Here is a 24,878-nt window from a genome sequence, read left to right as displayed (position 1 = left end):
AGGGCTTCTTTTGTGAGCTCAACTCTATCCATTGGTTTTAACAATTACCCCCATCCAGTAAGAATTAAGAATTCGATTTATACACATCGCCATTTACATTTATTTTTAATGAAAGATATATAAATATATATATATATATATATATGCTAGACAAATTAACGATGATTGTATATGGCTGGAGGAATCCCCTCTGCCAGCTCAAAGAGCTTTGTATGAGGACTCCGTTTCTTTGTTGGTTAATTGAAGTTGAGTTCATTTTCCAAAAAAAAAAAAAATATATATATATATATATATAGAAATAAATGGAACATGTTAATTCTCAACCAAAAAAACATATGATGTTAGAGCAACCCACCAACTCATGAATAGTCTTCTAAAATACAAAAAGTGCTCAATTTTACACATTTTAATTCAAACCCCCCCCACATCAATCTTTGTAAAAATGTCTAAATATGCACAATGGTCTTACAAATGAACAGTAACCGTGTATATATATATGTGGATACTGTTCACCGTGTAAATGATTTTTTATTCTTTTTCTTCTCTCTCCTCTCTTCACCTCACTCTCTTTTCCTTTCTCTCTTCTCTCACAGTTATTGTTCATAGTGTTAAAAAAATAAATATTTTATTTGAATAAATATGTATAATAGATAAACTAATATGAGTGTTTTGTAAAAATAGGTATGTAAAATAGAAAAAGTAGGTTTTAGATGTGCAAAATGGAAAAAATTTTGCACATACTGATGTGGATGCTCTTAAGTCAAGGAATCCAAGTATTCTCTCAACTTCAAAAATGTGCATATTAAATTTTACAGTGTAAAAGTGTTCAGTTTATCACATGCTCTTTTATATTAGAATTGATTCTTATTGATGTTGGAGAAAAAATGATGATTTACAAAACATATGTACCATTTTGATGGTTAATTAGTTTTGGTATAGGTGAGATTCTAGCTCAAATCCCTTATTCTATAGATAATAGATTTTATTAATCAAAGTAATTTTTATTTTAAAGTTTACATGTTTGTAAGGAATGTAAAATAAAATATGTAGTGGATTCTACTTAATAAAACTAACATCTTCCACCACCACGCACCCTTAATGCGGTGGTTACTCTACAAGGGAGGGAGCTTCACACACATATACACTTAGATTAGGTTAGAGTATATATATATATATATATAAATAAATAAAAAACTAACATCTTCTCAAAAAAAAAAACTTATTACAACTAACTAACCTAATGGTAAAGAATAATTATCCTAGAGCAATGCCATATGTTGGAGCGAAGGATCCGAACACAACCTAAAGCCCATAGGCCCAATCCAAGGATGGGCAAAGGCCTATTTGTGCACAAATTTGGACCCGACACGTGGACTAAAGTTCGAGGAGGGAAGACAGAGAAACCACACTAATCCAGACCTGACATGTGGACAAAGGTTTGAGGATGGAAAATAGATAGACCCATCGTCTAAGGAGCCCGAGGAACGAATGCACCTCAAGATTGCCTCATTTGACCACTTGCACCAAAAGACAGAGCACTGTGGAAGACATCAGAGACGTGTAAGTAAGGAAGAGAGAAAATATTTAGGAAAGATAGTCCTCACTTCCACATTCAATGCACTGCACCAACTTAGCTGGCCGCATTAATGAGGAAAAGACACCTAAACAGCAATTCCACAACTCACAACACTCTACCACCTCCATCAGGGTCCTAATGGGACAAGAATCCCAATTGCTATCTAAAGACGTATAGGTGAAGGGCTTAGATGCATTAAGAGGGACTATATAAAGGAAATGAATCCTCTAGGAAAGGGGTTAGAATAATAGAACTTGAATGAGAGGGAAGAGAGTATTAACTTGTACCAAGACTTGAGCAAATAATATATGAACATTGCATCCTCGAACAAGCCCAAGGAAGAGTTTTATACTTGTTTTGTGTTTCTCTCCATCATGTTACGAGTCTCGACTTCATTAATTTTATACCTGGATCATACAAAGCATTATAGTTGACTTAGCAAGCCTATTATTTTATAAATTAATTGTGTTGGGCCATAAATACCTAGTACCACTGTTCTGAGTGGGCCTGGGGGTTGTTTTTGAGCTCCTACACCATAAGTTTCAAATCCTTGTGTATGTAAAATTTGCAATTGTTATAACATCAATCTAAAAAAGCGATAAAATTATTAAATAAGTTATATGATTGAAAGTAAATTAAATCATCAATCTTTCTCCAAACTAATTTGTAAAATATTTTGTCTCTAACTAAGATATATGCTACAATTTAATTTCCTTAAATTACAGTTTTATTCTTAAATTAACAAATATATATTAAAGAAATTATATATACTACAAATAGAGTGCTAAACATCACATGTTAAATAGTTGAAATAAAATATATCAAACCAGAGTTAGACAAAAGGATACAGATAAAATTTTAGACAAAACCCCCCTTTTTAAAAATCTGTAGAGAAAAAAAAAACCAAATTTTATGTAGGCAAATATATTTCTCATTTATGTATTTATTTTTGGCATTTATAAATGCCGACCCACCAGGCCACCACGAGCCCAAGTTAGACCCATGGGGCTTGGGTTGGCTTCTGTAACAAGAAATTGGGCACTATTCCTTCGAAAGTATAGAAATAGAAGATCATATTTTTTTTAATAAGTAAACATGGATAATCACTTTGGAGTTTGGACTCTAAAAGCTTTGATTCATTGATTTTTGGAATAATCATACAAATAAATCTTTAAATGATGTGATATTTTACATTTACATTACACCTAAACCCAAATAAGCAAATTGTTTTATGGTTAAATTGTAAATTACATCCTTTAAATTTGATATGATTTCACTTTTGTCCTGAAAATTTCATTATTTTTTTAATTATGTCCCTTGACTTTCATTCATTTCAATTCGATACTTTTATCCACTTTTGTCAAGTGGATTAAGTTCCTAAGAGCGACATATGTTTTTTTTTTTTTTTTTTTAGCTTTAAAATATTGGGGAAAAAAAAATCAGTTCTAATAAATTCTCATATTTTGACTTGGGTTCATGGGCTTTGGATTTCAAATTTGGTATGATTTGAAGGGGCTTGGGTTGTGTGGACGCGCGTGGGTGGAGATTAAGTTACAAAGCCATAATCTATTGTGGCAATAGGTGAGACCATGACAGCTAGTCTCTTGTGAATTGTGATTAAGGATTGCTTGTGCTTGTGCACGTTTTTTTTTTTTTTTTTTTTTTTTTAAATTTTCACATAGGCCGAATTTCAACACTAATAGTTTTAGGCTCCGGTAATTTACTTTAGAATTTTAAATGCCACATTTTTCTTCTTTTAAAAAATGAGGTACTTATAGCTCTTCGAACGCCTAATTATTTCCTCCCACGAGTATTTGTAGTCCTCTCATTCCAGACACCACATATTATCACAAGGGGAAATTTCTTGGGGTGGCTCAAGATGGGATTGAGATTTCAAGCCTAGAATCTCATTAATATCTTGAGATTTTAAAAATTACTAAGGGTTTGTTTGGATACCATTTATTTTATTGAAAACTGAAAACTTATTGCTGAAAGTACTATAGCAAAATAATTTATAAGCTAGCTGATTTTTTGGGCTGAAAATAATGTAGTTTCAACTAAATAGTAACATAAACAGTACAAAATAATTCATCTATGTTTTTCATCTTTTTGTGAGGTTCGTGAACAGTAACATGAAACCCACATAATTTTCGGTCAAACGCACAAAACATAGACGCACGCTATCCAAACACTCACTAAGTCAATCCCCTAAGGTTCAGACACATTTCAAAGTGTAAGTATAGCACATTAAACAAAACCCTCAACCAGTGTGTTTGTAAACCAATCAATTATATGAGCACAAAAGCTGAACTAAAGGAAGAGAAAGTACTAAGAGTACTGGATTTCTTCCTGACCATGAAGCTTTTCATCTCCTACTCATTACAAAAGAAATTGTACCACCATGTATTATCTTACTCCCGCCCTTCCGGGAGGTATGACCTTTATTTCCTGCGTTTTGCAGTAAAACTTCTTGTAGGAACTGGGAATATTTATGATGTTGTGGTCAGGACTCAGGATAAACACGCATGCGCCAATTGGAACCGAAGTACAAAACCCTTTTTTAGGTAAGTCCAAACTCCAAAGTAAATAACCAGCAAGAAAGATTCTGCAATAATATGATGTTACATATGAGAGAAAAAGAGGAGCAAAAAAAAATCATAGAATAAGGATGTATAGGCTTCATGAGAAGCCATAGAATCTTGCCTAGTTATAACCACATCTCCACTCCTTTTAAGGCTTTTTGAGTGTTCCTCAAGAAGCCGTTAAGGCTTCTCATTCTAAGTACAAATTACAATCCTCTTTAAACAGCCTTGTTCCGTTAAAAGCTTAGCCACCTAAACAAGAATGGTTTTTTTTTGGTATCAAATTATTACTTTTATATTATTATCCAAGGCACGTTGCTTGGAAAATAAGGGGGCCATTTTGGACAATGGAAAAAAGAAGGGAGGAAAAGTGTGGAACACATAAAATATAAACGCAATTCCGCGCTTTATATTAAGTTACAGATATACAAATGAAACATACCCTATCCCTTTAAGAAGGTCCCACAACCCACTACCAAAAAAAAAAAAAAATGAGAGCCCCACTACGAAGGTGCTTCCATCATTTTCCACTATCCCCACCATTGATACAAAAAAGAAGAGCATATCAAGTGAGTTTTGACAATTCTTCACCTTTACTTGGAACTTGGCAAGACATGAAGGGCCTGCTTGCATTTTTCAGGGCATTGACATCAATCCCTGTTTTGACAAAAGCTAAAAGAAAGGGGAAAAAGCAAGAATTATGGCATCCGACTTTGATTGCAATTTGAACCGAGGGAACAACTAAATTTGTGGGGGTTGAAAAGGATATATAAGGTGTGGGGTCAAGCAGCATATAATGAGTTTCCGATGGGACCGTGGAAAAATGTAACCTTTTTCCTAAGGTCTATGAAGGTGGATTGTTTTCAGGCTTGACAATGCTAGAGGTGTCCGGTGGCTGTGTCTGGTATATGGCTGATGCCAATGAGATAGGCATGATGCAAAGAGCCTTCGATTGAAGGAACTGCATGGCGGCACCAACGTTATCTTCCATAAGCTTAGCCACCTGACGTTCGGTCCCATCATTTGACCACTTCTCCCATGCTGGTTGGTTTCTTCCACCTTCACTACCTTCTTCCTAAGATACAAAAAGACACACAGTCAGTCGTCAAAGGGACAAGAAAATTAATTAAGATATCTTCAAATACCAAATAACGTTCATATTTATAACCTCAACTGATGATAGTGGAATGTCTGTTACAAGTGGTGCCACAGCACCAGCTCCGCCCAATCTACTCATGCTCAAAACCTGTAAAGCAGATGAAAAGTAAATTATTAAAAGATATGAATACAAATCTACATGATCACACACAGTCAACTGCTTGGACACTCCCTTTACAAGTACTGGGGAATAAACTACTTGATTAATCATTGAAATCTCAAAATCAATTACATTGTTTAAACATAATTGCTCGAAGGCTACTATTAATCATTCAAGGTTTACATTACAGGCATATTGAGGCTATCCAAATATGACCTTCGAACTTGTAACTGCCTGGGTGTGCATTATACAACAGTGGCAATCAATATTTCAGTGACTTAGAAGCCCAAGGACTCAAACAATGTGCCCTTTCTTGTAGCCAACGATGCATGTGAGCAACAGTAACCATAGGCAAGAGAACAAATATCCTTTAGGGAAATTAACACTTTGGTGCCTGTAGTTTGGTAAGATTTCAATTTACCACCTTACAATTTGGAGTGCGTCTCCCCACACCCCCTGAAAGAAAAGTTCCATGGTCAAGATGAATAGAATGTTTCATTTTGGCTGTCTAAGATATGCCTTTCACAAACATATTCTGTCTATCTTAACAGGAGATCAACAAAGGAAACCTCACAGTAAGCAAAATGACATGATCCAAACGACAAGATGGCACGATGGAATGGGTCAAAGCATGGGGGGACAAAATAGTATTATCTCCTATCCATTATTAGTGTGAAAAGCCACCTTATAATGATGGGCATCAAATAGATTATTATAATGATGGCACCAAATAGATAAGCATTGTTAAAGGTACAGATTAGAAAATATATACTGTTAGAAATAACCGGTTTTGGTCGGGCAATTGACAAAAATATTAACACGGCATAATTTTCAGTTGATGATTGAATCAAAATAAGTGCAAGGCAACAGATAAATGAAAATTCATACAATTTCACCAGAGTAATTAAAAGGAAGTTATAACATAATGTCTGGAGCTTATTCAATCAGATAGCTACCTAAGAAAAATTGAATTTATGAGCATAGATTACTTTACCTTTACTTGAAGCCTTAGGAACTTCACATAATCCACAATTTCATCAAGCATGGCAGCTCTATCTGTCTACAGAAACAAATATATATCACTAGTCAGACTCAATTAAATTCAATGAAACAAGTCCTTGAATTAAATCAGTATAACATCATCAGGGTAAAGCCCTTTCTTTTCTTTGATAAGTCACATAAGAATCCACACCTTCACTCCACCCAATTATTAAAAGGAGAAATCCCAATACATTATATTACTTATAAACTTACTGGTCACACAAACTTAACAGACCAGTACCCCAAAGTCTAATGCACAAGTTGAATGAAAAAATCAATCAAGTAAAGCTGGAATTTCCAAGAGTATCTTCTTATACTCTGCAGTTGCTGTTCCTGTGATATGTTCTCTTTATGCCATTTCATTTATCCATATTTAACCATCAAGAAAAATAAAATAGCAGTAATATGTTCCACTTTGTGTTCTCTTAACAGCTTCGAGGTTGCAAAGAGAATATATGAAGAAATGATAACACAGAAAAGAATGTTGCTCTAGAATTAAGAATGAATAAAAACCTCTATTTTTGAGTTTCAGTAAGACAGTAATGCATATTGGGACATTTAGAGTAAATCATAATAGCATTAAATACATGAATTTCGATATCTCATTCCCCCTGCCATCTTGGCCAATAAAGTTTTGTTGCATGAATCGTGAATAAATTAATTATATACAGTAGTAGATTGAACAATTTCAAGAAATGTTTCAAACAAAATACAAAATCACTTCTGCTCTGACCCATCATGAGAAGCCCAAAAATACTTTTGTATTTAAATTAATAAAAAACAGCTACAAGAAAAGGCTAAACAATAAAAAATAAAAGGTGAAAAATATTGCATATCTTCATGTTTTAATCCACATAGAATAAAATATAAAACTCAATCTCGTACAGCAACATATCATATCAGAACTAGATGGTGCTGATTTCTGATAGGGAATAGGGACAAGAATTAAGCAAGGAACAAGAATTTTGAATGTTTTTTACTCACTATATACCTTGTAAAAATAAATATCAACAAGACTTCATGCAATTTGACATGCACATGTCACCGGCAAACAGCCACACTTTTTACTGGTAATAAGATAGCCAACCTTAATTAACTCTCCCTGTTTTCAAATGAAATTGGTTCCTCTTTTCTAAAAAATAAGTGAAACTCTCAGTATTTGTCATGCATGGACAAACTGTACAGCAGTTGTTTTACAGGGGACAAAAGGACAGAAATACTTGAAAGAAAAAGGAAGTGTAACGTATAATTTCATATGAAGGCATCTTATGTGTACAGAGCACTGGGTTTACTTCTCAACTCTCGACTTAATAGTGTGGCTCCTAGTAATTAACTATCCCTTTCTTCTCTTTTTCTTTCCTTCTTTCTTTCTTTCTTTCTTTTTTTCAATTGGAAAGGCACCAAGGTTCCAAATAGGAAGATCTTACAATAGCTAAATATGTTTAAATAATTCCTAGAGAGCAATTTGATTTCCTTATCTCTCTCAAGAAGAATTAAAACTGTTAAAAAAAAATCCAGGCTTCTTTCCCTTCATATTCTATCTGTTTATTTAATTTTAAGAAAATGAGAACAACTCACCTTCCAAAAGGATAGAATTTCAACATGTGTGATTAGCATTGAATGCCTTTTCCTAAATTACAAGGTCTAAGACTTATCACATTCTTGCACTTAAATTGACATGAAAGAAAGAAACTGACCTTGTTGACGCTAGGAACCAGTTCCTGCAATGCCCTGATTCTTTCTGCTATTCTTTCTCTCCGCAACTGTAGTAAAATGGTCAAAAATCAATGCCAACTCAAAATTAAACTGAGGATCAATAAAAGAAGGACCTTTAAGTAAATTAAACAAAAGATTCCAAGTAATGACCCCAAAATAAGTTTTAATTAGTAGCATGGTTTGCATTCTTATAAATTAGACAAATTTTGCTCTCTTGCATGATTCATATGAATATCAAGCTCACCCGCTCAGCTATGCTGTGTGGATCTGTGGCCTGTCCTCGTCTAGCCCGCACCCTTGGGCGCATTGCTGGTGGATGTGGTGCAGCAGCAACAGTATTGGTCATTGGTTGGCCATGGAAAACCTGCAGAAGAATCATAATTTCATCAACACAGACAACACTTACAACAGAAAACAGGGATAAACAACCTCCCCCCACCCACAAAGAGAGAGAGAGAGATGAAACAGAAAGTCTGAAGATTAACTACATCATGAAAATGTATTAAAAGACTGAAGAAGCATTTATTCAGCTTCTTCTTTTTCTTTTTTTTTATTTATTAAAAACAAAAACAAAAAATGCTTATGTCTGAACCAGGTCTACATTATCTCATGAATGAACAAACGTTAAAACAAAAACAAAAAAAAACAAAAAAAACAACAACACAAGTTCCAATCATTTTCCATGGAAGTGAGATGATTCTCTCTTTATAACTTAAATAGTGATTTCTTCTATAATAAATTTAAGCTTTTATACTTCTTTCCCTCTTTTTAGGGTAAGTGCATTACACTTCCAAGATAACCAAACTTCTAAGTCAAACATTTTGTTGGATAGCTCTCAAAGTCATTTCCTACAGGAAAATAGGCCAATCACTCCAAACCCCATGGCATCAACTTGAAATAATACCTAACTAAGAAGCCACAAGGTAGTTCACAGATCTTGTAAATATGGTCTTACTCCTTACAAGGAAGGCATATTCTCCCTCTTGGATTGCTACTTCGAGTCTTTTTAAATACTTTGCCAGTAGCTTCAACCCAAATCCACAAAACCATCTATCAATCACCGGATGACTACTTAATCATTCATAGACACCATAGCAAAAACCTCACTTTAGAAACCACAAAGCACAACCACTATTTTTTTTCCCAAAGCTTCTACATTTCTGTGTTTGACTGGTAAGTTGTGCATGCACCCAGTTCAACCTCCATCCACTTGTTACTTTATTTCAGAAAGCATTATGTCAACCATCTTTCCTTAATTCCTACTTCTTTTTCAAACAAAACCAACAGATACCCTCATGGCCTCATATGCACCCTTGTTTTCTTACTTATTGTCCCATATAGAAAGAAACTTCAATCTCACACAGTTCCTTTTCTTCTCAGCTATTAAACTAAACAACAACCATAATCAAATTGACAAATTTACCCCCACTAGTCCTCCTCCTCTTCTCTTACTACAACAAAATTTATCAATTATTATATATCCTTGTCTGTATCACTCACTCTACTAAACCACAAACACAGACACTCACATAAAGACAAAAACACACACACAAAACACATAAATAGTGATCCGTTTGGTTGCTGAGAAAATTCGGGGAAATAAAAAAAAAATTAAAATTTTCAACCAGAGTCCTTACTAAACAAGCTCGAGACTTGACTCAATTTTGAAATAACCTTTTTTTTTTGTTTAAAAAAACTATCATTTTCCTTCAAATTCCGTCACTTTCTAACTAACCAAACGGAGAATAGAGAAAAAGTTTCCAGCTTACATTTTTCATAGACGAAGCTCTACCATCAACGACGTCGTCTCGAAAGCGTTTGCCGCTGCCGGAGGCCTCCTCGGGCTTCAGGAACCCTCCTTTCCCTTGCTCCAAGCTCAGCCCTAACGGAAACACCTGTCCATGAAAACCACCAGAGCCACCACCTCCACCGCCAAGGTCACCGGAGCTTAGCTGAAGCATCATCGGAGGCGGACCGGTCCCCGAACCGCCCAAGCCTCCATCGGCGCCGGTCAAGCCAGCCTCAGCTGAAGCGAAGCTGGGCAGGCCGAGAATTTGCTCGAGGAAATCGTCGTTAGTGGCCTCCGACGGATTATTAGCCATGAGGTGGAACAGCCTGAGTCGGACTCGGCCTAGTCGTGGTGAGTCGCGTCGCCGAGTTACGAGTTTCAAAGAGCATCTACATGCAAATAACAAAGAAAGAAAGAGAGAGAGTTTTGCTTTGCTTTGCTTTTCTTTGCTTTGCTTTGCTTTTCTTTGCTTTTGTAAATATTTTTTTTTTAGTACAGAGAGAGTACTGAGAGAGCAAAGAAAGACGAAAAGAATGGGTGGCTTTATCCTTGTTAAAAATGTTACACTTTATCCAAATGGGCCCGTCTTTCTTCATTATTACACTTCTACCCATTTTCTCTTTATTGCCATTTGCCATTCATTATTATTGGCTCGCTGAGATACGGTGTCGTTTTGGGGAACTCCACCTGCCAACTACCACTCCCAGAAATGCTCTCTTCATTATTTTTTCTATTATGGATTACTTTTAATAATGTTAATTATTCTAAGAGAGTTAAAAGTATTCATTTAATAAATAAACTTTAGACTTGTGCGCTCTTGACAAATTTTTTTTCACAATTATTAACTTGTTTTGTCATGATTAAAGTAGTACATAATGAAAGAGATTTAGTGTATGAAAATAATATTGTTTCAACCAAAACTTGTTATCTTATGGTGTGTTTAGATACCGCTTATTTTACTGAAAATTAAAAACTAAAAATAATAAAAAAATAATTTACAGATTACTGTTCACACAAAAAATACTATTCATTTGCCTATTTGCACGGTTCATGTCCCATAAACAGTGCAATAGATGCTGATAAAAAAAAAAAAAAAAAAAAACCTAAAAGGCCAGATGTGGACGCACTGGGCGTGATCCAAACGGGTACTTAGTGTCTGTTTGACTATCTTATTTTTTGCCTACTTATTTTACTATTCAGCTTATTTTTGCTATTATACATAAGTCTCATTGCACTTTTTGGTACTATTCATGAGTTTCATTGTACTATTTCAACTAACATATATATTTATCTACAGTATTTTCATCAAAAAAAATTCAATTTCAGCAAAACAAGTGAATACCAAACAGACTCTTGTGAAAAAATGTGAAATTTTTTGTATCTCTAGAATTGTTCCTTATGCTTACTATGCATCATTTATTCTTTGATTTTAATTACTTTGTGACAGCGTATATTGAGTTTTATTTTTTTGCTAACAACGTGTTCAACATTCTGCAAGGACATGATTAATTTCCTAACACACACATATAAAAATAATAGCATTCTAGTATATTTAGGTATTACCTAGGTGGGAAAGTGACACAAACCAAAGTATTCAAGTTAGCGATGGATTGAGCAAGAGACTTAAATGAAGATTGGTTCATGCATGTAAATTATGTAATAATGATTTGAACTTGCGGCAGAGGTTTTTAGAGCTTCTTTTCTCTTTTTTTCTTTTTTCAAATAATATACATGGGATTATAATTAATAATGGGTTCTATATTTACTCCTTTCTTTTCTATAATACTTCATAAAAGAAAAAGGAAATGGAGATTTTAACTTTTCAACGCAAGCATAATGAATATTTGATGACTTTACTTTATACATTTAAGCTACTTGTATTCCGACATTGATTGGCTTCTTTGTTTCTTATTTTTATATTTGTTTGGTCGGGAGTATAAACTTGGTTCAATGAGAGAATTTTTGGTTAGGTAAAATACCTTCCTCCCGTGTCCTGGGGTTTACAAACCAAGCACAAAGTATATGTTTGTCTTAAGTCAAATGACCTATTTTTTCTTCCCTTAATGTATTCTTCACGGGACAATTCATAGTGTACACAATTGTACGTATTTGCATGAATAATATACAATATATTATACGTTGTTCATGTACATGTAAGTGTAACACACGCACCTCAACCTACTAGTTTCAGACCAAGAGGTTGCTATAACCACATATATGAAAATACAGGTAGTGAATCCACTTCAAGAATGATTCATCGAAAACCTCTATATATCTCATATTAACCCTACCTTGGTAATTAAGTCTTCCATTGCAGAGAAAATCCTTACCTTCCAGAGATTTATTCACAGAATGTTTTTAACATATACGTATATTCCAACTTCCAAGTAGAGTCCAGGTGCTATTAGTTACAGCCTTACAGGTGGACCTGATCGAACCTGACCCCTACACAATTATTGGTGGGTGATTTGCTTATAGTTCAATCTAGGTTCAGATAAGGGGTCCCGTTGGAAAAGGAAGGAGATCAATCATCAAATAAATGAGTCAAATTGCCCGTGTACATCAGCGATCAACCTCAACTCAACTCAACACGAGAGACCCAAAGTGTACATCAACGCATCAAACTCATCACGAGACCAAGACTGCTATACACATATCACGTGGTTTACAACTCACAAACATTTGACACATATGATATATATGTCAACATAGCTTAAAAGAACATTGTGGAATGTTGTTTAATTAGGTCGAAACTACTAGTACTACAAGACATAAGCATGCCTAGCATCAGAGAATATTGCCACAAGCCACGGTTGCTGATGATCCTAAATTATGAGTCACTTTTCCCTTCTCCGAGATAATATTAGGTCCAAGAATTGATTGCTTTTTAGTGCATTAAGATTTATATTAGAGTCACTGATATTAAGACAAATTTCAACTACTTCTTTTTAAGTGCTGTACCTCATGTAAAATTTCAATTAAATTTAATTATGTGATTACCTTGACCAATAAAATGCAATATAATTAATTGTGCATTAATCAATGCAATTACATGGTTGGAAATATATTGAAAATGTAAAGCATAACACCTAAGAAATTGAGCTTAAATTTTGCCTGATCAATTTTATTGACATGAAGTTTAATTTTTTTTAATAAAAAAAAATACATGAAATAAATTGATAATTGAATTATTTTTAAATTCTATATATCACTTTTCAAATATATATATATATATATGTGTGTGTGTGTGTATGTGTGTAAATATAGATTCTATTGTAGATATCACCGATCAAAGTAAATAAGAAAAATATAAATTTTTGAATTTTTGTATTGGAGATACAACTACTAGAGTCAAACTGCGTCAATTTCTTTCACTTTTTTTCTTTCTCATCTTTATTTATGTTCCATAATATTTCAAATCTTATGTATCAAAACAAGTCAATTAGACTTTTCTTAGATTTATTCATTCACATAATTTGTTTCCTCTTGTTGGTGATTTATAGTATAATCATCTTTGTCTATGAACTTTTATTACTGCCTTTTTCTAATTCTTATGCATATTAGTATATTTATCTTTTCAATTTTCTCTCTTCATACCAAGGGTTTTGTAACATCTTGCTTCATAGAGTATTTCTTCCAATTTTCTCATTAAGGGGATTCTTTGTTTTAATATCGATCGCTATTATTTGTGTATACCTTTAGTTGAAACACCAAAATTGGAAAGCATTGTTTTATGCTTTGGATTCAATTTTTTTTTTTAAGTTGGGCATTTCATTCTGTAAACTCATCATAATTATGGATTATATTGTTATGCTCTATCAATCTAAGCCAATGATAAAGATGTATCCTTTTGGATTTTGTGTCGTGGATGTTAGATATTAGAGTCGAATTACATTAATCTTTTTCGTTCTTTCTTTTCTTGTCTTCCCTTTATTTTTATAATATCTAAAATTTTGCAATCCTAATCCTTAGCATAATGCAGTCGTAAATAATAATATTTTCTCTTTAAAATTATAATAAGCTGAGACATGACTAATTGTTACTCATATTAATGAAATTTTGTTTCAACTTAAAGATGTTCATAGGTTAAGAGTCTTTATACTAGAGATAAAAAATGAAAAATATATACTAAAACTTTTTTTTTGTTGCTTCTTGAAGAAATAGATGTTCTATGTTTTCCCATATATGTACTATACTAACCACAATGAAAATTCAAGTAAAAAAATCAAAGCAGTTGGTTTCGCTGATTTGAACCAAATTTAGAAAATGTCTATATATTTATATAAATTATAGATCTATTTGAGTAGTTTCAATCTACAATTACTTTCACTAATACACATGAAAATGAGTAAAGTCCAAAATTTTGATGCGACGGTGTCTCTCAATTTTTTTTGTTTTCCCATTGCAATAATCAAAAAACTTGCTTTGCTTAATTAATTCCAAAAACGCAACTCCTTGTAGTGACTTACACGCTTAAAATTTCATTGGTAGCATGAATTTGAGTGTGGCAACAAAAATTCTCTAAATTTAGATCAAATACTTTTTCCCATACTCGAAAATATATATAGGTTAGCTCGATGCTAAAGACTTCAACTAATACTAATGAACTGTATGCTAGTTCTTTTTTCCTTTTGCCTGAAATGATAAAGACTATCTTTCAATTGTTAATAGCATGGAGTTAATTATTTTTGCAAGTCATGCTAAGTACCAAATAGAAGAGTTCTTTTTATCTAGATAAGTAGGGCCAAGGCAATATTGTACATGGAGATGGAGTGCCCTTTCAACAAGCATATGTATTAAGCTATGATTTGTAGATAGCCCACTAGTGCTTACTTAACATGTGACAGCCTGTTTTAAATTCTTTTCACATTGCTATTCTATCTTAATAAGTAGAGAGAGTTTTACACATTTTACACTATTTATCATGCACAATGACATGCAACAGTACTACTATGGCATCAGCTTCTTAAATAAATGACAACAACAAACTCTTTAAAGTAGCGGTTACATTTCTGACTATTTCTATTGTGGACTTATGAGCTCACACAAATAAATCTGCAGAATATAACAATGCATGTCATCCGAAATAGTAAACAAATACTATCACAGAACAGAAATTTTAGGTAAATAATTTTTTGTTTTTTATATTTTTTTTTATATCGGTTAGAAATGATCCTACTACTACCCAAATTTCTTTAACTTCTGAAGTATCACAAGTCACTTTAATATATACTCTTTATTGATATTACTTTTATTAATACGTATCGATCAAGTTATGTTGTTTCAATAGTTTAAAAAAAAAAAAAATTGTCTCTAAACTTATTGAGGATTTCAGCTATGAAATGGTTCCTTTCAGTTCTAAGAGTTTGAGTCACCTCAGCCTCCTTGAGGATTCAACACAATGTCAGATTCTTTCTGACGCAGGACAACCAGAACAATATTGAAAGAACAGAAAAATAAAGGATATGACATAGGAGTCAGCACCTAGGCCTTGCTTGGAGTCAGCACCAAGCAGGGAAACCACTAGGAGTCAGCACCTAGGGTAGACCTGGAGTCAGCACCAGACCAAAAGAGACCAAACAGCCATTGTTTTCATCCATCAAAATATCAACCGTCTCCTCAAGGAGTACAATAGGTTGTTTATAAAGGATTACTAAACCCTAGTTCTAATTGGCTAGGAAACCCTAATTGTCTTATTACAAAAATACCCTTGCTGGTTAGGAAACCCTAATTGCCTTATTACAAAAATAACTTTACTTCTAAATTAAAATACTAAAAGCCCAATAAACTACTAGGACCTAAAATATAAAAATACAATTGATTTGCAAACATAAATAATATTAAATAATAATTCTCTTTCATCTCCCGCATCACTTTCACATCATCTCATCTGCCAGCACAAGTGCACAACCACATGTTGTTTCTTTCTTCAACATCAAACTCATTTTGCACAAGGATGCATCAATAATGTGCACAAAAGTCCATTAGCAAATCAAGTCAAAGAATAGACATATGACATGTGCTAGAGGTGACTGACCATACATTACAAACTATGCATTGACTAAGAAGCAACTACTGCAAACTTTAAACAATCAGAGAAATGAAGCATTGACAACAAATTTGGTCCTTCTCATATCTAATCTCATGCTACATTACTTAAATTGGTAAGATCCACCAACATCTAAAAGATGTGTCTTCCATATTTTTAAGAAAGCAGTGTTGAGCAACAAGATAATCAGGATCGAACCTATGAAACTAAGATATAAGGTTAAATAAATAACATAAAATGCAGCATTTGTTCATTCATTGAACCCCATAATAACTAATAATGCGAATAGAGAGAAGTAACAATTGACAACAAAGTATATTATTGCGCAGTGTTAAATCATAAGTGTGCTCTTCACTGTGCAAAATGCAAATACAGACAATGTAAGAGATCCAAAGGGAAAATGTTAGGTGTACCAAATACATTGTTTCACTTTCCTAATCAATGGTACGATGATAAATATGCATGATATTTGTAAGATGATATAACTTTAAATGGCCTTGTCAGTAGGTCTAGGTTCAATTCTCGTGGCAAGATTGATATCACTATTCACTTCCCCCAAAATTATTTGCCAGAAATGATAATGGTGATATATATGCCATAAGGACAATTTTTTTTTTTTTTTTCAAATTATATGACAAATTCAGCAGCTAATTGTGAGTAGAAGATTTGCTAGATTTTCCATATCTGGCCTTTAACTTTTAATTTTATTTCCTTCCTATATATCCTACTAGTAATCTTTAAAAAATTATATAAAAAAAAAAGTTGGTTAGATGTGTGTAACGTACCCATTATTAAATAAGAAGATGAAAGAAATATACTTGAGAAATTCAAGAAAACTAGCTTTATTTTAAAATATTAAATAGAAACACACCTTTTTCATTTCTCACAAACTATCAATTTGTTCGATTGACATCTCAATCTAAGAAAATTGTATCAATACTCCCATTTTTGGATAAATTGAACATTAAAATGAGATGAAAATGAACACACATAAACCACACATGCCACCTAATCAATATTTTTGTTCGTGTGCAGTAAAAAAATTATACTTATTAGTTATAATAATTAAAAAAAAAAAAAAAAACTAGAATTACTTCTCATTTAACAGATTTGCAGCCAATAGATATATATTGATACCATTCTCTCAAATTGAAGTATCTATGGTGCAAATTAATAGTTTCGGATCATAGAAATTGATGTGAATGTTTAAGATGGAAAAATATAATTTACAAAGATCAACTTCAAGGAATTTTTCTTTTTAAAAAAAAAACTTCAAGTAATTTTTTTATATTTTCTCAAAAAAAAAAAAGTAATTTATTGTATGATGTATGATGTGGATTACATTATCTTCCTTGTTAGTTTATAAATTACATATAAGCGTATATGGTAAAAAAAAATTTAAAAAAAAAAAAAAAACCATTGTTGTCAGCAAACGGTCATAAAGAAAAAAGAAAATAGTGGTTGTCAGCAAAATAAGGAAACAAACTCAAAAAAATATAATAAAAAAAAGAGATTCAAAGTAACTGTCAAAAAATTTTCAAAACAGCTAACTAGGTAGGATTAGAATCTATAGGATTAGAATTTATAGAAACAAATTAACATTGGCTCCAAAAAAAAATAATGGTAAAGATATCATCTATTTTATGTATCAAAAAAAAAAAAAAAAAAGATATCATCTATTTTTTCAAAAAAAGATATGATCATTTTTTTATTGAACGGTCCAGATATCATGAGACCAACCCATCAATTTGTAATCCATCACACTTAAACACTATAAAGTACAACAGCACCAGAGATGTACGGTGTACTTGAGCAGATACCTATTTTTCATTTTCCAAAACCCCTTCTATTTTGACTGCTTAAACCCACGCATAAACACAAGTGCATTTTCATTCATATTCAGCAAAACACAACCCTTTTGTTTTCTATGGCTATTGCTTTTAAGTCACCAACAACAAGCTTCTTTCAATTGAAGAAGAACAACCCAGAAACCCATTCTTTTCTCCGCTTTTCCTCTCAGAGATTTGCTACCCCAGCTAGAAGATTCACTCCAATGGCTGCTATCAGCACTGTCCCTACTGTTGGGCTCTCTGAGACTTTCACAAGATTGAAAAAACAAGGCAAAGTAAGCATCTTTTCACTTTGCTCCCACTTTCTGTTTTCTCTATTATGTTTCAATTACATTCTCCCAAAAAAATCATGGGTTCTTCTCTGTTTCAATTGGAGTGTTGGTATGTGTTTTATTTTATATATTTTTTTCCCGGGTTTGTGTCTTGGGTGCTTCTTATCATTCTAGTTTTCTTGTTATTTCTAATATGCCATTGTGATCTTCATTGTTATGGTAATGGAGCATGCGTTAATTATTTTAAATTTGGATGTTCTCTTTGAATTGGAGATGATCTGTGAATGGAAGTGGAAATTATGTATAAGTGTGTTTCTGGTTTCACTTGGAAAGTTGACTATTTTGTGTAATTGTTTCACTAAGTGAGGTACATCTTGGATATAAAGGTTGCATTTTGAGGGGTTTTAATTTGTTCAAATGGTTGAGGACCCTGGTGGATTTTACCTCATGGTGTATGTTTGAATGTGATAAGAGGAGATGGATCATAGGAGAGACTGCTGAATAACATTGTGGATTTTGGAAAGCTGAAAAATTGAAGTAATAGGGTGATGTTACTCACCTAATCTAATCGTTAGCAAATTTTCCCTGATTCTCTCATGAATATTTGTGTATTATTGTAGAACCTTTAATTGTACTATATGTTTGTAATTGTCCTAGACTATTGAGATATCATCCTTATCTCTTCACACATCTAAATTGGCCAAAAAAATTAATATCCTTTTTCAAGTTCCATGCCATCTTCTAAAGCATAGCTTTTGAACTACCTCTTGTAATTAGGTCATGTACTGCAGATTTTGGTATCTTCCCTAATTATGAAACTGAATGTAATCATTTCACTGAATCCTGAATACTAATAATTTCACTTAGATATCATTTGGGATCAGTTGTTAGCAGGTGTTTAATATACAAGATTCTCAATCCGATAGTGTTCCTCTAACAAACATGCTCATGTGTGAAGGTGGCATTTATTCCATACATCACGGCCGGTGATCCAGACCTTTCAACCACAGCAGAAGCATTGAAGGTGCTCGACTCCTGTGGATCAGACATAATTGAGCTGGGTGTGCCATACTCTGATCCTTTAGCTGATGGTCCAGTTATCCAGGTATTATAGTTGTTTTTTATATCTGTTTCAATTAATGTATCCATTTCTCTTAATGATGCATCTTTTTGTACAGGCTGCAGCTACACGTTCCTTGGCAAGAGGAACCAATTATAATGCAATTATTTCTATGCTGAAGGAGGTAGGACCATTATATAATGTTATGCCTTTGTCATCATCAGATCAAGATACAATGATAGCCTCTGCTACTTTCTCATAGGTGTTCTTTGTCTGTGTTATATTAGGCAGAACATCCACAATTAGGTCTTTGTCAAATGTTTATAATTTCACTTATGCCTTACCACCTTTGTTATTAGTGAAAACTAAATCAAAGAAGTGAATTTGAAAAACTTTTCCTACTATAGTAGTGTTATGCTAGTTGCATGAGAAGATTGATACTTTCTTTTTCTTTTCTTTTATAAATCATCAATCATTTGAGATGCTAATTTCCAGGAAATAGATTGGCTATGTATATTCACTCATCTCAGCTATGCATATTTTACTATAAATATATCACCATTTGATACTAGAGAACACTGCTACACTCATCCATTATTTATTTAATTATTTGTTTACTTTAGAGTGGCGCTTTTCACTAAATATATACATGTATTTAGATAAAAGGAAAATCACAAGAAGGGAACTGTAAAACATTTTTTAATTATTGCTTCTTTGCCTATTTTTATCATATTTTGAGTTTAAAATGTTATCATTTTTGACAGGTGATTCCACAACTATCTTCTCCAATCGCATTATTTTCATATTACAACCCAATTCTCAAGCGTGGTGTCGAGCAGTTCATGTCCACTATAAAGGACGTAGGAGTACATGGTAACTTAAAATTTATGCTTTACTGAAACTTTGAGCTTTTTCACAATGATGATTTTGGATCTAATTGGTAAGTTATGATATTTTAAACAATTTTATGAATGCAAATGCAAGGGGAAGCAAGCCATTTCATTTACTCAAATGCTATGTGTATGCCACACAACTTCTCTGTCTGTAAATGCATTTTAGATTAAACTTAATAGAGTCTATCCTAAACATTGGGTCTCTGCTTACCCACACTTCCCTTTCTGATTATTTCAACAGGTATTTTTGCTGATCACAACCTAGTATAGAACTAGTGGGAATGGAAACAAAATATACATGGTTCATAACTAAGTGCTTTTTATTTGGATGTAGCTATCATTTAACTCACTTGGCAACTTTTTTATGCATTTAGATAACATAAATTTGTAATAGTATTGAATTTGATACTTAAAATTGTGAGCATCCTTCATTATATAGATATGGCAAAAGACTATGTTTGGACCAGCAATTTTAACGGCCCCATTAAAATTATGTAAGAATGGCCATGTGTTTTCAAAAAATCATGTACTTGACCGGAATTTTTAACTTTTAACGGTTTCTTACTTAGGTTCTTCTATGCTGTAGTATGTAAGAATTACTGAAAGCTTTTTACTTTTCATTTTGAGTCAAACTCAGATATCTTCAGAAGAAGATGCAATGTATTGGCCAAAAACTGAGTTATCAAGCAATTCTTATGTATAATTGTTCTCCTTTTCTTGTAAAAATGGTTAGCATGGGCTTCCTCTGAATAGAATCTAGTGCTTGAGTCCATTTTACAAAAACAACAGAAAATGAGAAAATATAATTTTTTTTTAAAGAATTTTAGCATTTACAGAGAAAAAAAAATGATATATCCACTCAATCAACCCCGAGTAAATATGGAAAATGCTTTGATTGCTTCTCCCCTGTCCCGATGTTATTTGTTTTATTGTATGATTTTATTAAATTCTTCATTGTGCATTTGTTTGCAGGGCTTGTGGTTCCAGATGTTCCTCTAGAGGAGACTGAAATTCTGAGAAGGGAAGCTTCAAAGCATGGAATTGAATTGGTGTGTCTACCTCTCATCTTCTATGTTCTTTTCCCTCTTTCAGTTTCTGGATAAAAAATTTTCAAATTTTCAGATTCTTTATTATATGAAATATAAACTGTGGTCCACAGCAGTTGGTGGCAGTTCTTTGTGATGATAGTAATCATAAAGTTTTTTTGAACCAACTTTTCTTTAGTAACTCTTTTTCAGTGTAATAATTAACTTACCTGTATATAATCTATTTCTTAAGATATTATTGCCTATATATTAGGGTATGGATTGGTTTTCATCGAAATTACTAGTTAGTAGATAGTTAATCTTAAAGACTGATCTTTTGAAATTACTAGAAACAATTTTTGAAAAGGCTTGATGCTCTCACTCTCTCTCTACGTTAAGGTAGATGTGGACTGAATAAACTCTTTGAGTAAAATGCCAAGTCATTAGTTTTCATTGACCTTATTTATGACATTGTAAACCTTTTCCCGTTCATATGTGCTATTATGCAATTCCTTCTTTTAAATTTATGTACTTGATAGCACATACATGGATCTTGTTGGTCTGATATGTCTACTGGTGTGGTTAAGGTACTGCTCACTACACCCACTACTCCAACTGAACGAATGAAAGCCATTGTTGAAGCAGCAGAAGGATTTGTGTACCTTGTAAGACCTTTTTCTATAGCTGATGCTCTTTACCAAGTTTCTTCTTTTGTTTATTTAGTTTTATTGCAACTTGAATGTTCCAACCGAAACATTAGGCTTCTACATTAGTTACGTGTTTTTTAGTATTTTTCTTATTGATCCACTTGCATTGTTATATAAAAGATGTCATTATTGTGAAGTTTGGTGTTTGTTTTGATATCTCCTGTTCTGTTGGAATTATCTTTCAAATGTACCCTGTAAGCCAATGAAATTATTGACATGTATTTGCTATACTTGTGCTTTGAGAAAGCAGATTCAAGTAACAGTTTCAAAATTTTCTCTCAGCAATGTCTGTTTATGGCACAGGGAGATTATGAAGTTTTCGACAATGAATTCTTGGTTTAAAAAAATGAAAGTTCACACCTCTATTCTTGGCATGATGTTGCTTTAACTGGCTTGGTATACTTGCCTAATTTTGCAGATGCAAGAATAGTCTACTGACTTATAGTGATACAAATACCCAAAAATTTAGAATTTTTATGATTGTTTCTATGGTTTTGAGTAGCTCTTAGCAGTGTTAGTATAATTCAACTTTATGATTTAAGAAAGTTGATATGCCTCACTAAATAATTTATGCTCTAATTTTATCTTTGCATTATGTTAGTGCAATGAAATTAGTAAGTAATAACAATTAATTATCAGAATAGACAAGAATCCAAACCAAGAACTTAATTTCCTCTTACATCTTTCATGAATCACGTTGTACCCGTCTTATATTGAAGAGGTCATCTAAGCTCTTGTGGGTAACTGTTTTCAGAACAGTGGTGAAAATTCTTTTAAAAAAGGGAAATAAAATTATTTTACTTAGCCATTTAATTTTTAGGTGAAATTTTACGCTGCATGTAAGAGTTAATTGTTGATTCTTTTTTTTTTTGATAAGTAATTGTTGATTCTTTTGAATGCTAGGTAAGCTCAATTGGGGTCACTGGTGCGCGTGCATCTGTGAGTGATCGAGTTCAAACTCTTCTTCAGGATATTAAAGCGGTTTGTCTACTTAATCTCATCTTGGCATTCACTATATACCTCATCTGATATCTTTGAACGAGATTCAAGTCCAACCAAAGAGGAAAAAAAGGAGTTTCAAGTCATTAATAAACACAAATAATGACTATCATAGCAATTGGTGGATTGAAATCAGTTATATGCCCATAAATAGCAAACATGTTTTGGAAGTATACAGACCTGAAATCTAGTTGTGGTTGTGCTGAGTGTGTAAATAGTAGGCCATTCTAAATAAGTTGATTTTAAATATGTATGTGTTTATTATCATAGTATTGAAATACTAAGTTTTTCATCTGTTAAGATGCTTGAAATATATCAAATACCCTTCCCTAGCATGATATGAAGAATGTTTAAATTGCATTTTTTCAGGACTGGTCATTTAATTAAAAGCCTTTAGTTTTGATGATATGAGTGATTTCCAATTCTTTACATAAGCTTCATACTTCAATTTTTATGACAGGCAACTACCAAGCCCGTAGCAGTTGGCTTTGGCATATCAAAACCTGAGCATGTAAAACAGGTTAATTTTCCAACATATACCTTTACATGCTTGTGTAGATTGTTGTGTTTCCTTTCATGTTGGTATGTATGTCTAAATTGTAAATTATGTTACAGGTAGTCGGATGGGGAGCTGATGGTGTGATTGTTGGGAGTGCCATGGTGAAGCTACTGAATGAAGCAAAATCCCCCGAGGAAGGTTTGAAGGAACTAGAAGTTTTCACCAAATCCCTAATAGCTGCACTTGATTGAGAATAGCTTTTATGTTATAAATTCAAGCTTGTTGTAACTCTTGTTGTCAACTTTGATGTGCATCAGAATCAAATAAGAATACATTTTTGTTAAGTATTATGACATGATGACAACTTCAAAAAAATTCCTTCTTTTTTGAGAATAGGTTTTCATTTACACCAAAACAATTTTACAATTTGAGAATAGATTTTCACCATCTAATCTCAAAACCAATGTCTTGGGATGTTGAGTGCATTAGTTAGGGAAAATTCTTTGGAACTTCCGAAATACGGAAAAAATGGTACTCCATCTTCTTACATTCATGGTGGATCTCACTATGAATTTAATGAGTGCACCTCACCATGAATGTGAGAGGAGGAGTATCATTCTCCATACTCCGAGAATACTAAAAATTACTCGTGAGTGAGGGTCATAGTAATTGCAGATGGCTCCTCAACGATACCAATCATTGATCATATTTGAATGGAAAGTTTAGGGACACAACAAAATTTTAAGAAATTTTCACAACAAATTATCAATCATATGTGAAATTGAATAATTAAGATGTTAAAATAATTTCAATTCAATTAAAAATTGAAGAAAACATTAAAGATCTCTACTACACTTTTAAATGTATGAAATTTTTCCTCAAAAAAAAAAAAAAAAAAAAAGGGCAAATCCAATTAAGAACTCTAGACAAATGTTCTTTCTAGCAATTATTCTTCAAATTAACAAGTTCAAAATCAGATTGAAAGAAAGAAAATTTCGAATGGAATGATCCACACATTTGACACCTTCAAATTGCAGCTTCTAGAGTTGTAGTACATCACCTTGGATAGTACAATGTATATGGAAAGCAACTAGACAAGGTTAAATAATCATTTATATAGGAACAAAGTTTCTCTTACTTCATACACTACAACTAAATTTATGGTCAAACTTTATCCTCTATAAAATATCTAAAAGTTGAACTTAGAAGAATAACATTTATTGTTGCTACACTCTTGTTTGAGCTATATCAACCTAACATTTCAGTAAATTCGGTTCACTTTGGTCTACTTTGGTCCATTTACAAAATTTAAAACACTTTCACACAATAACAAATGAAAAATTCTGGTGCCACAACTAGTGCACAACTTTGGGTGACCCACCATCACCCCTTCACCAACCACAACTCGTAACATGGACGAATTGTGGGCAAAGTTGCACACTAGTTTGTGATAATAGAATTTCTCATAACAAATATAGAGAGTATGATTTAAAAATTTTAATATATTAATTAAAAATAATCGCATCATTTTTTTTTTTTTAATTTTAAAACTAACACAAGTT

The 24,878-nt window shown here is 32.8% G+C and overlaps 2 protein-coding genes across 3 annotated transcripts; one reads left to right on the top strand and one right to left on the bottom strand.

Moving 5' to 3' along the window:
* Nucleotides 1-4,540: 4,540 nt before the first annotated feature.
* On the bottom strand, nucleotides 4,541-10,481 carry LOC115971744 (transcription factor UNE12-like). 2 transcript variants are annotated; one of them, XM_031091771.1, is made up of 6 exons: nucleotides 9,943-10,481; nucleotides 8,418-8,537; nucleotides 8,155-8,220; nucleotides 6,411-6,476; nucleotides 5,327-5,404; nucleotides 4,541-5,233 (listed from the first exon to the last, which is right to left on the bottom strand). In XM_031091771.1, the coding sequence occupies exons 1-6, from the start codon at nucleotides 10,273-10,275 to the stop codon at nucleotides 5,003-5,005; spliced, it is 894 nt and encodes a 297-aa protein (XP_030947631.1). In that variant the 5' UTR covers nucleotides 10,276-10,481; the 3' UTR covers nucleotides 4,541-5,002. The 2 variants fall into 2 exon arrangements, with proteins under 2 accessions (XP_030947631.1, XP_030947632.1); XM_031091772.1 differs by having other exon boundaries at nucleotides 5,333-5,404.
* Nucleotides 10,482-17,806: 7,325 nt separating this feature from the next.
* Nucleotides 17,807-23,709, top strand: LOC115972606 (tryptophan synthase alpha chain). The gene is made up of 9 exons (XM_031092938.1): nucleotides 17,807-18,136; nucleotides 19,092-19,238; nucleotides 19,312-19,377; nucleotides 19,958-20,066; nucleotides 21,059-21,135; nucleotides 21,699-21,776; nucleotides 22,722-22,799; nucleotides 23,278-23,337; nucleotides 23,433-23,709. Exons 1-9 carry the CDS (start codon nucleotides 17,939-17,941, stop codon nucleotides 23,565-23,567), a joined length of 948 nt encoding a protein of 315 aa, XP_030948798.1. The 5' UTR covers nucleotides 17,807-17,938; the 3' UTR covers nucleotides 23,568-23,709.
* Nucleotides 23,710-24,878: the final 1,169 nt, after the last annotated feature.

The sequence above is a fragment of the Quercus lobata genome, chromosome 12 (assembly GCF_001633185.2).
Source record: "Quercus lobata isolate SW786 chromosome 12, ValleyOak3.0 Primary Assembly, whole genome shotgun sequence".
NCBI classification, from domain to species: domain Eukaryota; kingdom Viridiplantae; phylum Streptophyta; class Magnoliopsida; order Fagales; family Fagaceae; genus Quercus; species Quercus lobata.
This window is presented reverse-complemented; position numbering and strand designations above follow the sequence as displayed.

Excerpts from the sequence above, each read along its gene's own strand:
- LOC115971744 (XM_031091771.1), bottom strand. The coding sequence starts at position 10,275 with ATGGCTAATAATCCGTCGGAGGCCACTAACGACGATTTCCTCGAGCAA. Across the intron at positions 8,221-8,417 it reads CACACAGCATAGCTGAGCGG|TTGCGGAGAGAAAGAATAGC; the intron begins GTGAGCTTGATA and ends ATTTTACTACAG. Across the intron at positions 5,234-5,326 it reads TTCCACTATCATCAGTTGAG|GAAGAAGGTAGTGAAGGTGG; the intron begins GTTATAAATATG and ends TTTGTATCTTAG.
- LOC115972606 (XM_031092938.1), top strand. The coding sequence starts at position 17,939 with ATGGCTATTGCTTTTAAGTCACCAACAACAAGCTTCTTTCAATTGAAG. Across the intron at positions 19,378-19,957 it reads TTATTTCTATGCTGAAGGAG|GTGATTCCACAACTATCTTC; the intron begins GTAGGACCATTA and ends CATTTTTGACAG. Across the intron at positions 22,800-23,277 it reads TTCTTCAGGATATTAAAGCG|GCAACTACCAAGCCCGTAGC; the intron begins GTTTGTCTACTT and ends TTTTTATGACAG.